General features: G+C 38.0%; 1 protein-coding gene across 1 annotated transcript in view; it reads right to left on the bottom strand.

The window, feature by feature from the left end:
- Positions 1 to 12,836, bottom strand: part of LOC133527809 (hemocyte protein-glutamine gamma-glutamyltransferase-like) — a 32,477-nt gene extending 19,641 nt beyond the window's left edge. The window contains exons 1-4 of the mRNA XM_061864985.1: positions 12,684 to 12,836; positions 6,085 to 6,168; positions 2,530 to 2,660; positions 1,612 to 1,730 (exon numbers count right to left, since the gene is read on the bottom strand). Coding sequence (XP_061720969.1) covers positions 1,612 to 1,730; positions 2,530 to 2,660; positions 6,085 to 6,155 — 321 coding nt within the window. The 5' untranslated portion in view covers positions 6,156 to 6,168; positions 12,684 to 12,836. The remainder of the gene's footprint in view (positions 1 to 1,611; positions 1,731 to 2,529; positions 2,661 to 6,084; positions 6,169 to 12,683) is intronic.
- Positions 12,837 to 15,114: the final 2,278 nt, after the last annotated feature.

The raw sequence follows: 15,114 nt of genomic DNA, 5'->3' as shown, positions 1-15,114 counted from the left end.
CAGTCGCTTTCGTAAAAACTAGTGCCTACGCCAAATCTTGGGATTAGTTGTCAAGCGGACCCCAGGCTCCCATGAGCCGTGGCAAAATGCCGGGACAACGCGAGGAAGAAGAAGATTACTATGTATAGAACCGGCACAGAGAACCAGTATTTTGCGCCATGAGTTGTTGTTGTTTTGACAACAAACCATAGAAGCGGAGCGTGAATCTCGCGACCTAAACGCGTAAGCGCCATGAATTTTACGGCGCTTACGACGTTTGGGTCGCGTGGTACAGATTGCAAGTGCGACAATTTCATTGTTTAGTATGGCTTATCTATAATAATAACTCAATGGGTCCATATATCCACCCTATATCCTTTCACACAAATAGAATTTCCCAAATCCACTCATCCGTCTTCGAAAAATTGAGAAGCATACAGAAACAAATTTAATTTAGGGTCGGCAACGCGCATGTAAGTCCTCAGGAGTTGAAGGCGTCCATAGGCTCCATCGCTGCTGCTGGTGACTGCTTACCATCAGGTGGGCCGTATGCTTGTTTGCCACCGACGTGGTATTAAAAAAAATCCCAACAAACAGGCTCCTAATAAGAAATTTTGTTAAAAAAATAATTCCATTAATTAAAAAAGTATTGAAATTTTGAAGTCAGTTAATAATTTGTGTTCTTGTTGTGGCAAGGTTCCAATAGAATTCAAGCCAAAATGGTGACTACTCAACACAATGTCACATTATTTATTCCCATTTACATAATCGGTAATTTAAATGCGAGATTCGTAAGTTTGCTTCTAAAAACAGAACGTTTATACCGTTTAAGTAGTTCAATATTATAATTTAATCAAGTACCTACCTAAACTTGAATTGTTCTAGTGTTTTTTACCACTTCATTTACATTTTTATTTGGAAATCCATTCGTAGTTGCTAATCCAAATTTAGTTTTGCAGTCAACATCTTCAGGCGTATTTAAATTTTTGGCGCCCCGGGCCCATTAGATTCGCCGCCCGCCGCGCTATTAAATATAAAAGACCCTATTTTACCGCTTTTTGCAGCCTGCCGCCCCGAGCCTTGGCCTCATGGCCCATAGCTTGGCCCTAGGGTAAATACGACTCTGGGTTTGGGAATTATGAGTCGTGCTTTTCAAAAGTCCATATCAAAAGAGTCGATCGATAATCTGGCCATCCAATAGAATTCACGATTCAATAAGAAGCAGCTGGATTTAAGGCACCTTTTAAGCCCGTTTAAAAAAAAACGCTAGTTTAAAGGCCCATACCAATTACCCATACAAAACCCAAAGGTACCCAAACCCATTAGGGTTAACTATCTCATCTCCGAAAAGTTTAAAGCCGATTGTTAGAATCCCGAAATTTTCATTTGACCGAACGCGCTTTTCTAAAAACCGTTGAATTTTTTGAAAGGTCACCAATCTCACCTAACCCAAAGGTTTCTACAGGATGCCTTTTTCGAAAGTTTGTAAAAAACCGTTCGATCAAATGAAAATTCGACAAATGAAACATCGGGCAAAGATATTTTGAAGTTGAGACATGTTTTAAGACAGTTTTAAGACATCTACTATACCCACTTCAAAAGCCCTCCATAGTAAAACATAATAAAACCAACCTCGAAGGAAAGTGTGTCATTCTGCACGTCGGTGAGTTTCGCGCTCCAGGCGTGCTTGTCGGCAACGGCATCGCGTTTTAGAAACATGGAGCCCATCGTCTCCATCGCGGGTTTGTCGCCTGCAAATTATTTCATTGTTAAATTAAATAATATAAATTTTTACAATAAGCTATCAATGGCAAATGCCTGTGAGATTGTTGAATTCCATGCTTTCACCATTAAGTTAAAGCGATTTTCGCTTTTATTGTTGCATTGTCTATGCTTGTTTTGCTTTGAGGACATTTTTTCAGGGTAGGGTCAGGAATATTCCTGAGATACTATACTACCATGTAGGAATCTAACAAGGTTTGTTAACTGATTGAATGTCAGTCAGGTGACAACCAAAACTTGCTAAAGTTAGACCAAGACAAGTGTGCAACGATTTTGATAACACACGCAGTGCAAGTGTTATTTTATGTCATAATTTCATAATATAAATATTTGTCGATTACTCTAATTATTAAAAAAAAATATCAAACAAATATCAACCTTGCTTTGGTACTTGTATATATAGCCCTCCACATCGATTTCGATGACGGCGACCTCAGCAATCAAGGGTTTTTCCTCTTATGAGTTCTTATGTGGCTGGCCAGGCCAAACTTGCTGTTAAACACCCTTTCACATTCACAGCGTATTGTACATACGTATACACGTAGGAGGCTTAGGTTTTCCTTGCGTAGTTGTACGATTCATTATGGCACTAAACTTGTGGTAGTAATGAGTTGGTTGTCACCTGACGATAATGAATGATTGACTGTTTCTTTAAGTTCTTCAGCTAAAGCGATCCCGTAGAATAAATGGAGTGTCCCTACGCTTTGAATAATTATAGTGTCTCGTAAGTGATTTTTGCTAGAAACGTGGGTATGCAAGCACACATACCCAGCGTGAAGACCAGCTGCACTAGGTCTGCCTGCTCATCGTAGGGTCTGGTGAATCGGACCACACCGTTGAAGGGCTGACCTCGTCGCACGATGGCCACTGTTGGGTCTTCTCCGTTGACCACCTCATACCTATGCAAACAGTTTACCAAATAAAAAATAAAAGAAATAGTTATTTGATTTACAAGGGGGCAACGTTGTTGTTTAACCGCTCGTGCTAATATTGATACCCGAGGAAGCGTTTGAGCGTTGCGAGGATTTCAAGGCACGAGGGTTAGATAAACAAACTTTGTCTCTGATGAAACAAAAAAATGTTCACCACACCAACGCGAGGAAAATACTAACTATTAAATAACAAAAAATCAAATCCAAATGAACGTAATAAAAAAAATATCATTCAAAATCATCATTTAAAAGTCAATTCTACCAGCTAGCTACCAGCCATAAAAATATCCTGCATAGGTATTTAAAAATAAAATAATTGTACAATTTTGTTATATAAGGTTGTCTGGAAGAGATCGCTCTGAAGCGATAAGACCGGCTGTTGTTCCCTCTATCCAAATGTTTCTGTACATTTACGTAAGAGTATTGTATTGTAATGTATTGTATTGTAGAGTATTGTGTATTGTGAAATCAGTATTTCAATGACTTTTTCATGCTAATTTAACAACCTACTAAGTATGTTGTTTTTCCGTTATTAACATCTTCTAGCTTATAGTTAATCAGCGAGTTTTTGCAACTGTTATGTAAACAAGATTTCCATTATACTTACTTTGTAATTAATCGAGTATATCCGATGATGACTGTAGTAAAGATGAATAATATTATCTCAGTATTATATTAGAACTATTACGGATATAATTATAAAGTAGATGTATGTTACTGTTCTGTACAGTACCTATATAATTTTATACTTAGTCTGTTTTGTTCTAGCAGTACATACGTGTACCTATATGTTAAACACTATAAGTACTCGAAATAAGTTTTTGACTACAATTTAATTTTTTGTACAAGTACTTTTCTAATTTATTTTTTTGTACAAGTACTACCTGTACTTTTCTTTCCACAGGCAACTAATACTCATCGTGACAATTCTAAAAACCCCAAACACAATTAGGTTGCGTTGTTTCATCACAGAGTTCCTATGGCCACCTCCTGTCTCCATCATCAGATCAGCTCGATGGTACGATGGTATGATGGTTATTAAAGCGTAAGTACTGATCCATATTTTAGGCCTAGGTACTCGAATATTTTCAGAAATGACACTATTCTACATCAAAACGCTCTTCAGGTGGTGATAAGGGCCTATCGTAGGAATCCTGAACATTATCGCGTGGAGACAACTCTTGTCAACTTCCTCGCATCTCCGTCGTCCGCACTCCTTCACAGCTAGGCTACCAACTACCAGCGTTTCTTACCGCGAGGATATCATCGCTACCAGCTGGGTGTAGAATGGACTCTCCCTAGGATGGATCCTAGAGTCTTTGTTTATATCCAAGGTACCTAGGTACTAATAGGACAGTTCAATTGTCCAATCCGCTAAGCCATCCTGATCTCACGTTGTTGCACAATAATTCTACAAAGGAGTTTTTGCATGTTTCAATTTCGTATTAAAACATATTTTCCAAGTAAAACGCAGTTTTCAATGAGCATATAGATACCATATATTTAAAAGTTTCCTTACATATCGTACATTATTTCTAGAACTTGGACAGAAATACGACGAGGATCCGTCTTGAAACTTACGTTTCGCCTTAAACATATTGTAAATAATGTTAAAAAAGGCGATAAATAAGATACTGTTGTAAAAGACATATTTGGACCCTTTGAAATTGATGACTTAGCCCAAGTCCGTTTTATATTTGCTCAAATTTCACCGGAATCTAATGAAACGCCTTACGAGGATGACCCAGTCTCAATTAAGATATCAAGTAAATTGAGCGATTCCGTTCTACACAAGTGTCAAGGACAAATTATTAACTTGAAAGTTAATTGCAAAGAGCTAGAGATTTCCAAAGAATGGGTATGTTCAGAACAATGGACAGATTGGCTAGAAATGGGTGAGATAGACTTTGCTAATGCGTCTAATGACATCGGGAATCACGGTCGATATGTACTGAAACCTTTTGAATTGACTGTGTCTGTAAGTAAAAAAGAGACATTTTCTAACCTTTTCGAAGACACAGAATTCACTGACTTTGAACTGTGCACTGCTGAGGTTGGCGTGGCAGTGCACAAGGTACTCTTGGCCGCTCACTGCGTTGTATTTAAGACATTATGTAGCCGTGAATGGAAAGAAACAATAAATGCAAACGCGCGGCTTGTTCAAATTGAAGGGATTGAAGATCGCAAAAATGATGCCATTCCTTCCTGACTCATAGAATCAATGACTCAAGTTGCGTTACGTCTCGTAGGGTATTTTATAAAACGTGCGTCAAGCTCTCCCCCCTCTCCAGGGGAGAGGGAAAGGGACGGCGAGTTCCACACATCCCCCACGAAAGGCCTTCTCTCGGCCGGGAGGACGGTGCGTAAGAGTATTCACACTCCATCAAAAAAAAAGGTAAAACGTGCGGAGCAGTGGGCATCCACATTCCACAGTATGTAAAGTATAAAACGACAAGTTTTCACGTGATTATAATATATGGGCCACTTGCGCCATCCAGGGTTAGCCACTTAGGGCCACTTGCACCATCCCACTAACCCGGGGTTAACCGATTAAACCTGGAGTTACCATGGTTACCAGTACAATTTGACACTGGGTTAACGGTTTAACCGGTTAATTCCGGGTTAGTGGGATGGTGCAAGTGGCGCTAACTCGGAGTTAACCGTTAACACAGGATGGCCCTATGTATACAGATGTGCAAGTTGCGGAAAGTTTCAAAAAAAAGTTTGTAAAAGTTCTCTGAAATTTTAGGAAAATTTCACCGGAATTAAGGGAAACTTTCATCTTGGATGTGGACAATTTCAATCCCCATACAAAAGTGAAAAGTTTGTTAATATTTTTTTTATGGGGACATCTTGTCGTTTTGGACATTTTCTGACTTCACACCGGGGGACTTAGCCAAGACGAAAATTGCACAAAACGATACGCTAACGCTATCTGTCTCTCTATCACTCTTCCACATAAAATATAGCGTTTCGTTTAGTTTTCTGCAAAAAATTGTCCTCTTGGTCATTGTTAACAATTCACAACCATCCAATAGAAACCTCATCTGAGGAGAAATCTGTAAATAATTAGATTTGTTCCCTAGTTGGATAGATAGCAGCACCATCTCTCTCGCTATACCGTAATGCAGTAAAGGATTCGTATAGGAGGTGCAAGCACACACTGCTCGCCCTTAGAGTTGGTCAAAGGCGCCTAGCCTTTCAAAGATAGCATACACCAGCGAATTTGGGACGGTTACTGCCGTGGTCGGGTGGTCTAGTCAGGACGTTAGCCGCGTAAGCTGAAACGCGGGTTCGATTCCCGCCTCGGCCACCGGTGTACTTGGTCAATTTTTCTTTAGTGCATGATATCTATTTAGATTATAATTCGATAGGTATATCGGAAACTTACTTGACGGTGTTGTGTGTCTGGGCGTTCTCTCGGGGATAGAAATGCACTACGTCGACTACCAGGGGCTCCATGGTTTAACGATATCTGCAAACAAGGTAATAACGTTTTTAACACGTTAACAGTTCCCATTAGTGTTGGTTAAGACTCGAGCCCTTTGAGACCTCTGCTTTGAAACTCGACTCAGTTTTTCAAACTCACATAATTAGGTCAAAACTCGAGTTCTTTTCAACTTGTTAGAGAGACTTTTATCCTTTGTATAGGAGGATTTTTAGTCCTTTTCAGAGAACTAAATTTTTTTTTCTTTGCAAAATTTCGAAATGCATTGTTTTTAAGTAATATTCGTGGATTAGGTACACAAATCATACAATAATATATAAGTACTTAATTTCTTTACTATTATTTAGGTAAAACCTATAAAATTATTGACGGAGTCTTTATTCGAAGGCATGAGTCCTTTTGAGTTGCTCTTAAAAAATACTCAATAAAAGATTCGCCTCGGGACTTAAAAGACTCACAAGTTTTTTAAGCGCCAAGTCTGGAAATTCAGACTCAAAAGACTCGAGTTCCAGCCAACACTAGTTCCCATGCCCTATGTTTTAACTTATATTAAAATGGGTCACTCACGCTTTTACGTTCAAAAATTGCCACCAGAAAAATTGCACCTGTTATTACCTTCATCCAATTGTCTTTGTTTATATGTATTTCTGTATTGTAAACTCTGTGAGGAGTGCAATAAAGAGTAGTGTGCAAAAAGTGAGTGACCATTTTTAACCTTTTGAACGCCAAGAACACGTAAAGTCGTTGTTACTAGTTGTGTCCACGGCGCCAAGGACAACTATAGGTGTTATGGCGGACGCTGTCAAAGTAACCTGCACATTTTCAAGCAAGGTTTACATTAGCTCGCTTGCCCCTAGGAGCTTGGCGTTTGAGTGATGTATATGTTTATGACGTAGAGCGTTCAAAGGGTATTAACCTTTTACCCTTATTCAAAATTAATATGAAATATATCTGAGTCTTACGAAAGTTTTGATGTCAAATTTGTGGATTATACCTCTGTCACCTCTGTGTATTGATTGTAAAGAGTTTTTGCCTACTTTGAAGATCAAAGTGCGCTATCACAATCAAATTTATAAAAACGTAAAAATAGATGTTTACCTACATCTAAACACTATTTACTGACAGATTCATAAGTTTTCACTCCTGGCAACCGGCCACATAACAACCATATTTCAATCTGCATATACCGAAAGTATTTTTAGACACGGTTTGCCACGACTTTTACCTACGATTACTTTTTTATTTCCAATAGCTATGTAGTTCCAAATAAAAAAATATATCAGCACACTTGCTCGTAAAGGTTGCAAACTTGCAGGTGTACAGGGAGTAATATCAATCTTTTCGCCCAAGAGAATAATGGATTTTTTTTAATTAAAAAATAAATAAGAAATATGTAGGTAACAAAAAAATAACGCCAGTTAAAAAGTTATTAAAAGTAGATGAGGTAAAAAAGTGTGAGAAAAAAATCGTGATCCAATTTGACAGATGAACAAGGTGTCGTACTTTGGCCCGGCAGGATTATATGGTAGTCAAAAGTTTGAAAATTCTATACAACGTGCTCACGAGGAACCCGAAAATTCTTAACAGTGTATTCCTGATTATATTTAAACATTAAAATGTCCTGTAAACTTTTCTGGAATTCAATTAGTGCAAACGCTTCTGATGGCGATATTGCCACTATGGGGCCGAGTCTAATCTTTATTTGACGTTCATAAGCGCATTGTAATATGTCTACTTGGAAAATAAACTATCTTTATCTTTAGCCTGCTTGACGTAACGGTTCGAATCCCGGTATGGGCGTTTATGTATATAATGTGATGAACACAGATATTTTTTCCTGAGTCATGGGTATTTTCTGTGTATGCATATAAGTATGTATTTATCTATATGCGTATGTATATCGTCGCCTACTACCCATAGTACAAACTTTGCTTAGTTTGGGACTAGGTCGATCTGTGTAAGACTGTCCCCAAATATTTATGTATTTATAGTCTTAAATAAATATCCTTATTGACAATTTTCCAAAAGTTGCAAAAAACTTTACGAAAATTAAGTACCAATTCATTTCTAGTGACAGAATTATCAATACTATTTACTTTTTATGTATAAATACATTCATAAAACAAAAAAAAAAACAATTTCGACAGGAATTGCTTTATACACATATTAAATTTTTTCATTATTTTAGCCTCAGAAATGCGTGGCTAAAAATTTTCGAGTTCCTCTTATCTTAAGATTATATCCAAAATATGGTTGAATCTAAAAACAGCGATTACGCTTACCATTCGCCATGCCAATTCGTGAACCAGCAAGAATGCAACGGTTGCGACTTATGCATTTGTAATAAGGTTTGTAATATGAACGATAGTGTATGATTAGCCTGTAGGTGACTATTTAACATACGTATTGATTGTTATACTTAGAATCTAATTTCGTCTATGAGTTACCGATTACAACTAACATTGTAAAGGTACGAGTTGGAACCCGGTGACGTGTCACGACTGCAGACACGTCGCGGCGACACGACTGATTTATATATATTTCTATGAAATCAGCGACGTGTCGCCGAACGGCAGATGATACGTCGCCCGACCGCAGATAGCGCCAGCACCTCGTAGCCAACGTGCCAATCGTTAAGAGGCTGTCAACACCCAATGTCCTTGAAATTGATGTTACTTAAACAGTTTTTTAAGAAAGACTATTTGTTTTAGTCAAGTATGAAAAATATATGTTCATATTAATTATATTTTAAAGACTGGTTGTACTCGATACACGATTGAACGAAATCGGCTCGATAGAAAATAATTGCAAAGATTGGTCTTAAAATCACAATTAAATGGTTTTATGTCTTTATTGTTTTGACTTATGGGTCTGCAATTAAAATCACAATTTCAAAACATTTATATCTAAACCGTGGTTGAGTAAAATATTACACTAATTATCCACTTTTTTTTATTTAAATATTTTTCTTATTATTCCCTTGCCCAGGCCCAGTAACATGCGACAGTGCTATCTCATTTACTCCGATACAAATAGACAGTGTGCGCGGTTTAGGTATTGACAGCCTCTTAACGGTCCGTGGCGTGGCGTAGTCATCTCTCTCTATCTTCCGTATTAGTGCGACAGTGACAGTTGCGTTTCGTTCGCTATGGAGCGTTAACGATTAGCATATTGGCTACGCGGGCAGGGTGCGTAGCCAACGGCCTAAACACTCCGCAGCATAGCGTTATTAGCGTTGCCATTTCTCTCTATCGCTCCTCTATATTGGTGCAACAGAGACAGTTGCGTTTCGTCCGCTAGACACCTAGTAGTAGTCGCGACGAACACGTCGTCTGCAGTTGTCGTCTCCACTCGCGACACGTCGCCGGGTTTTAACTTATATATTAAGTGAATTTATACTAAACGATGTACGATTAGCTGCAGAGATAGTTGACCCGTCCTGCATACAAACTTTTATGATGGGGGGTCAAGTAACTCTGCATCTGACGGTACATGAACATGAGATATTGTGTACATTTTAAAACTTTAACCTTTTGAACGCTTTATGTCATAAACACAAACATCGCTCAAACACCACGCTCCCGGGCGCAAATGAGTTAATATAAACCTTACTCTAAAGTGTGAAGGTTACTTTGACAGCGTCCGCCATAACACCTATAGTTGTCCTTGGCGCTGTGGGCAAAACTAGTAACGACGACTTTACGTGTTCTTGGCATTCAAAAGGTTAAGGGTGCAGTTGCAGTTAACATGTAATACCCATTTTTAGGATTCCTTAGCCAAAATGGGAAAAATTTAATCCAGTTTCGTTATTTCCGTCTTTCTGTCCGTATGTCATAGCCATTTTTAGGGTTCCGTACCCAAAGGGTAAAGCGGGACCCTATTACTAAGACTCCGTCCGTCCGTCCGTCCGTCTGTCACCAGGCTGTATCTCATGAACCGTGATAGTTAGACAGTTGAAATTTTCACAGATGATATATTTCTGTTGCCGCTATAAAAAACAGAATAAAATAAATATTTCAGTTTAAGTTTAGTGACGTATAAGATGTAAATTTTATGAATAAATAAATGAATTGAATTGAATTGAATTGAATTAAGGGGCCTCCCATACAACAAACGTATTTTTTTTGCCGTATTTATAGATACGGTACGGTACGGAACCCTTCATGCGCGAGTCCGACCCGCACTTGGCCGGTATTTGATCCTCTTCATCCCCGACGCACAAAAAGGGGTGTTCTTATACGTTTGTCGCCGTTGTCTGATTTAGATTTAGATAGATAGATATTTTGAAGAGTATCAGCTATTTTTTAAAATGATGTAATGCATTTTTTTGGCATATAGCGTATGGTTTCAATATAAACTTGCGAGAATAACAGTATTTAAAGTTAAACGTGAGTAACCCGTTCTAAGTTTAATTAAAGTTATTCAATCACATTGATGACAAATTAACAGTGCTTAAGCTCATTTAAATATTTATCCAATTTACTTAGCGTGAATTAACATAAAATATTTAATTACAAGCCAATATTTACTACACGCTTAGTTCGTATACTCGTTTTGTGTTATTTCAGTTTATTTTTGATATTTTATTCAAGTTTCTATTTTTGTTGAAAATTGAGTTTTTTTTATTGTCTGTGCGCAGTAAGCTATCAAAAATATTTGAACAAGGTTAAGACCCATACAATTAAATAATAATTAATGGTTTTAGTCGTGAAAAAACCTAATGCTTGGACTGAAGTAAAATAATTCTATTCCTTACGCTTTAAATATAACTAAAAAAAAAAATGGGCCCTGGAGGTAGAGTGCCTGAAAACCTGAAGTTAGTTCATATTACTTAAAATAAACATTCTTTTATTTTTAAAAAGAAACATAACTACATTTTTTTTTAATTTGCTTGTCTTGCCCGGGGATCGGACCGATTAAAAATTCTAAAAAATAAACATTCGCTACTTTCTTCCGCTAGTCGATACAGTTAATGTTAATGTTAAAATTTATCCAAGAATCACTAGGTCTTGCACTCGTCTGTCGTACAAAATATCCATAAAATCGAATATTTAGTACCTACACAAGAATATTTTCACACAAGCAAATTTTTAAAAATCTTTGAATGCAGTTTGGTTTCTATTTAAAAATAAAAGAATGTTTCCTTTAAGTAAAATTAGATAGCTTAAGTTTTTATGGCACTTTCCCTCCAGCGATGGCAGCATGATTCCATTTTTATCACTTGTCACTATGCCCGTTACTTTCGCGCTTACATACTTGTTAGAACGTGACAAGCATGGTGACAAATGATAAAGAACCGACCGTCTTAGGCCTACTGGGCTTTTTTCCAATCTGTATATTGAATTAAGACAAAAAAGCTTTACGGATCGAGATCGTATCCAAGAAAAGAGCGTACTCCCATCTTAAAGGCCGGCAACGCACTTATAACCCCTCTGGTGTTGCAGGTGTCCATGGGCGGCGGTAATCGCTTACCATCAGGTGATCCGTCTGCTCGTTTGCTTCCTCTACCACAAAAAAAAAACCAATGCTTTGGTACGTATGTAGGTATCGACGAGTTCATAAATATGTACCTATACATTTCTTAGCCTTAATCCATTATAATAAGGTAAACTAATGTACAGGTTAGGTACCTACACATTATTGAACACGTATAATTTATTGACCTCTGACACTTTTCGTTTCGATAAAGGAACACATCGTGAGGAAACCAAACTAAGCCCAATAAGGCTTAGTTTCTCCTCTGGCTTGGAAGACCGGATGATAAACGCTTTCATAAAAACTAGTGCCTGTACCAGTTCTTGCGATTAGGTTGCCAAAAAGGATGCGGTTCCTCCAGTATGCAATCAGGAACGCGTACTGCTGCAGATATAGGAATGCTACATCTACTTATGATTTATTAAAATAATCTCTACAATTCAAGATTTTCATATTTGCACATATCTTGACGGGTGATTCCCTATTTCTCGGTAATTACTAGTACAAATACTCGTATTAATAAACCGAAATGTTTGTACTATGTTTTGATAAAAATATATGCAATTTTATATTAATCCGTAAAGATTTTATGGATACAACTAAAAACAAGCATGTAAAAGATAATAAAAAAAACACTTAACTTAAAAAACTATAAATAAAAAAATTGCCCTAAATCCTGGTCGCTCGGTAGAGTGGCCAGAAGGCTGGCCACATTGCCCGTTGGATAGCAATGCTGATCTGCTGAGCGCCATATATAGGCAAGCCCTCTAGTAATTCGTAACATTAAATAGGTTGATAATGATAGATAGATAGAATACTCTTTATTGGCACACCTCAATAAAAATATACAAGAAAAATAAACCATTGATTAAATTTAGAGGCAGACAACAGGCGGTCTTATCGCTAAAAAGCGAAGTGAAGTTTTAGCGAAGCGAATGATTATTGATTATACAAATTAATCACGAATTTTAATTAGGTAACTTTATATATAGGTATGCTTTCAAACCAGCATCAGCAACCGCAACCATGTATTTTTATAAGAAAATAAACAACATCAATAAACATACCTGTTTAAAATCCAGTCACTTCACTATTTCTCCACAACACTCGCACCGTTATTTTCGTCGAGCGCGTTTAATTCGAATTTCGATCGTCGCGCCTGCGCGGTACAAAACAACTGACGCGCGGCGGCGCCCGCGACCCCGTAATATAGTAACATCTTCGAATACGTCATCTTACGTATGGGCTGTGTCAACTTATCAAATTAGGCGTAACACTCATGTGTGCATCTGTGTATTTCAAATTTTCTACCGAATGCCAATTATTTGGCGAAGATTATTGATATTTTATATAAACAAACCGATTTACCTTATTTTCTTGAAAATTAGGCTTACGGCCCGATTCGAAGAATAAGATACAATGACAATAAGTTCTGGTTTAGATAAGTTCTCATTTAGATATCGTTTGTATGACGTAAAATTGACAGAAGCAGCTCGATTCAGGGGGCTTACCGCGAAAACCGAAATTCGCAAATTGCGGGGATCTTTCTCTTTTACTCTTACTAAGACGTAATTAGAGTGACAGAGAAAAATTCCCGCATTTGACGAACTTCTATTTTCCCGGTAGGAGCCCAGGCACCTAATGTCACTTTGACGTTGGAAATATCGTAGATAGAACTTATTGGGATCACAGCGGAATCGAAATAAACGTCAATTTTGACATGACGTTTAGTTATCGATCTTTTAAATATCTTTCCAAGATCTTAAACGTGTCTTAATCATTCTTCGAATCGGGCCGTAATATGATCCATCAATTAACATCACATATTGTAATGCAGTTCGGATTTTCCGTTTCCTATAACATTTATTTTATATCATTCTGAATATAATTTCCGTTCGCCGAAATAATAAAATATGGACTACCTTATTTATTAATCTTAGAAAAATCTGTAAAATGTTGTCTCTTTCTAACAAAACCAAATGTCAGAATGATAAACTTGTTAGATTTGACAGACGTTTATGTGAAGCGCCATAGTATTTTTGCCAAGCAGGTAATATTTCAATAATCAGGTAAAGTTTTGGGTCTTTGGTTTTTACTCATAGTTTTGTTTTATAACCTTAGAAATATAATCTACGAATAAAAATAGGTATTGCTTCCATTATATTTTATTAGGAATGTTTTTCAAATGCCAAATATACAGGATGAAATTTTATTCACCAGCCATACTCTGCGTGGTTAAAGGTCATACTGGACAACTTTAATTATGGGCCCAATGCAGAAATAACGAAAAAATAATTTGGCTGTCCCATAGCGGCATCAGTTCAGATATCGATCCATAGAAATAAACGGCATCATATCAGCCGGAATGTATGAAACAGCCAATTTTTTTCGCGATTTCGCCATTGGTACCGTAATATAAGTTCCGTCTTCTTCTTCCTCGCGTAGTCCCGGCTTTTTGCCATGGCTCATGGGAGCCTGGGTCCGCTTGACAACTAATTTCCAGAATTGGCCGAGGCACTAGATTTTACGAAAGCCAGAGGGTAAACTAGGCCTTAGGGATGACTCACGCTATACCAGGACGGGCCCGGGTCCAGGCGTCGGACACGTCATTTTCTATGACGGCTGATCGGTGATCACGTGGTACTTTCCATAGAAAACAAAACGCCTGAAGCTCCGGCCCGGCCCCGGCCCGGTCTAGCGTGAGTCATCCTTTATTGGAATTAGTCCGGTTTCCTCAAGATGTTTTTCTTCACCGAAAAGCGACTGGTAAATTTCGTACATAAGTTCCGAAAAACTGGTACATGCCGGGGTTTGAACCCACGACCTCCGAATTATTTAAGCTCCGCTTCGATATAAGTTCAGTATGACCTATAAAGTATGGGGTTCTTAAAAAAGGAGGATACAAGTTTTTAAAGGTTGCCGACCGCGCATGTAATATCTCCGGTGTTGCAGGCGTCCATAGGCTACGGTGACTGCATACCATCAGGCGGGCCGTATGCTTGTTTGCCCCCGACGTAGTATTAAAAAAAGAAATCACTACGCAGAGTAAAGCTGGTGAATTAAATTTTACTCTGCATAAATAAGGAAGCCTGGGGTCCGCTTGACAACTAATCCCAAGATTTGGCGTAGGCACTAGTCTTTACGAACGCGACTGCCACCTGATCTTCCAACCCAGAGGGTAAACTAGGCCTTGTTGGGCTTAGTCCGGTTGCCTCACGATGTTTTCCTTCAGCGAAAAGCGACAGGTAAATATCAAATGATACGATTTTGTACATAAGTTCCGAAAAACTCATTGGTACGAGACGGGGTTTGAACCCGCGACCTCCGGATTGCAAGTCGCACGCTCTTACCGCTAGGCCGCCAGCGCTTCGCATAAATAATATAATATACAATTTACAATTCGATTGACGTTTAATACGATTGTCATCAGCTAGTCCCTAAAACATCTTCGAATTATACAGATGACGTAACGTTTGGTCATCGTACTGAACATGCGGT

This window comes from Cydia pomonella, chromosome 18 (assembly GCF_033807575.1).
Source record: "Cydia pomonella isolate Wapato2018A chromosome 18, ilCydPomo1, whole genome shotgun sequence".
NCBI lineage: Eukaryota > Metazoa > Arthropoda > Insecta > Lepidoptera > Tortricidae > Cydia > Cydia pomonella.
Note: the sequence above shows the minus strand (reverse complement) of the source record. Positions and strands in the feature narration are given on the sequence as shown.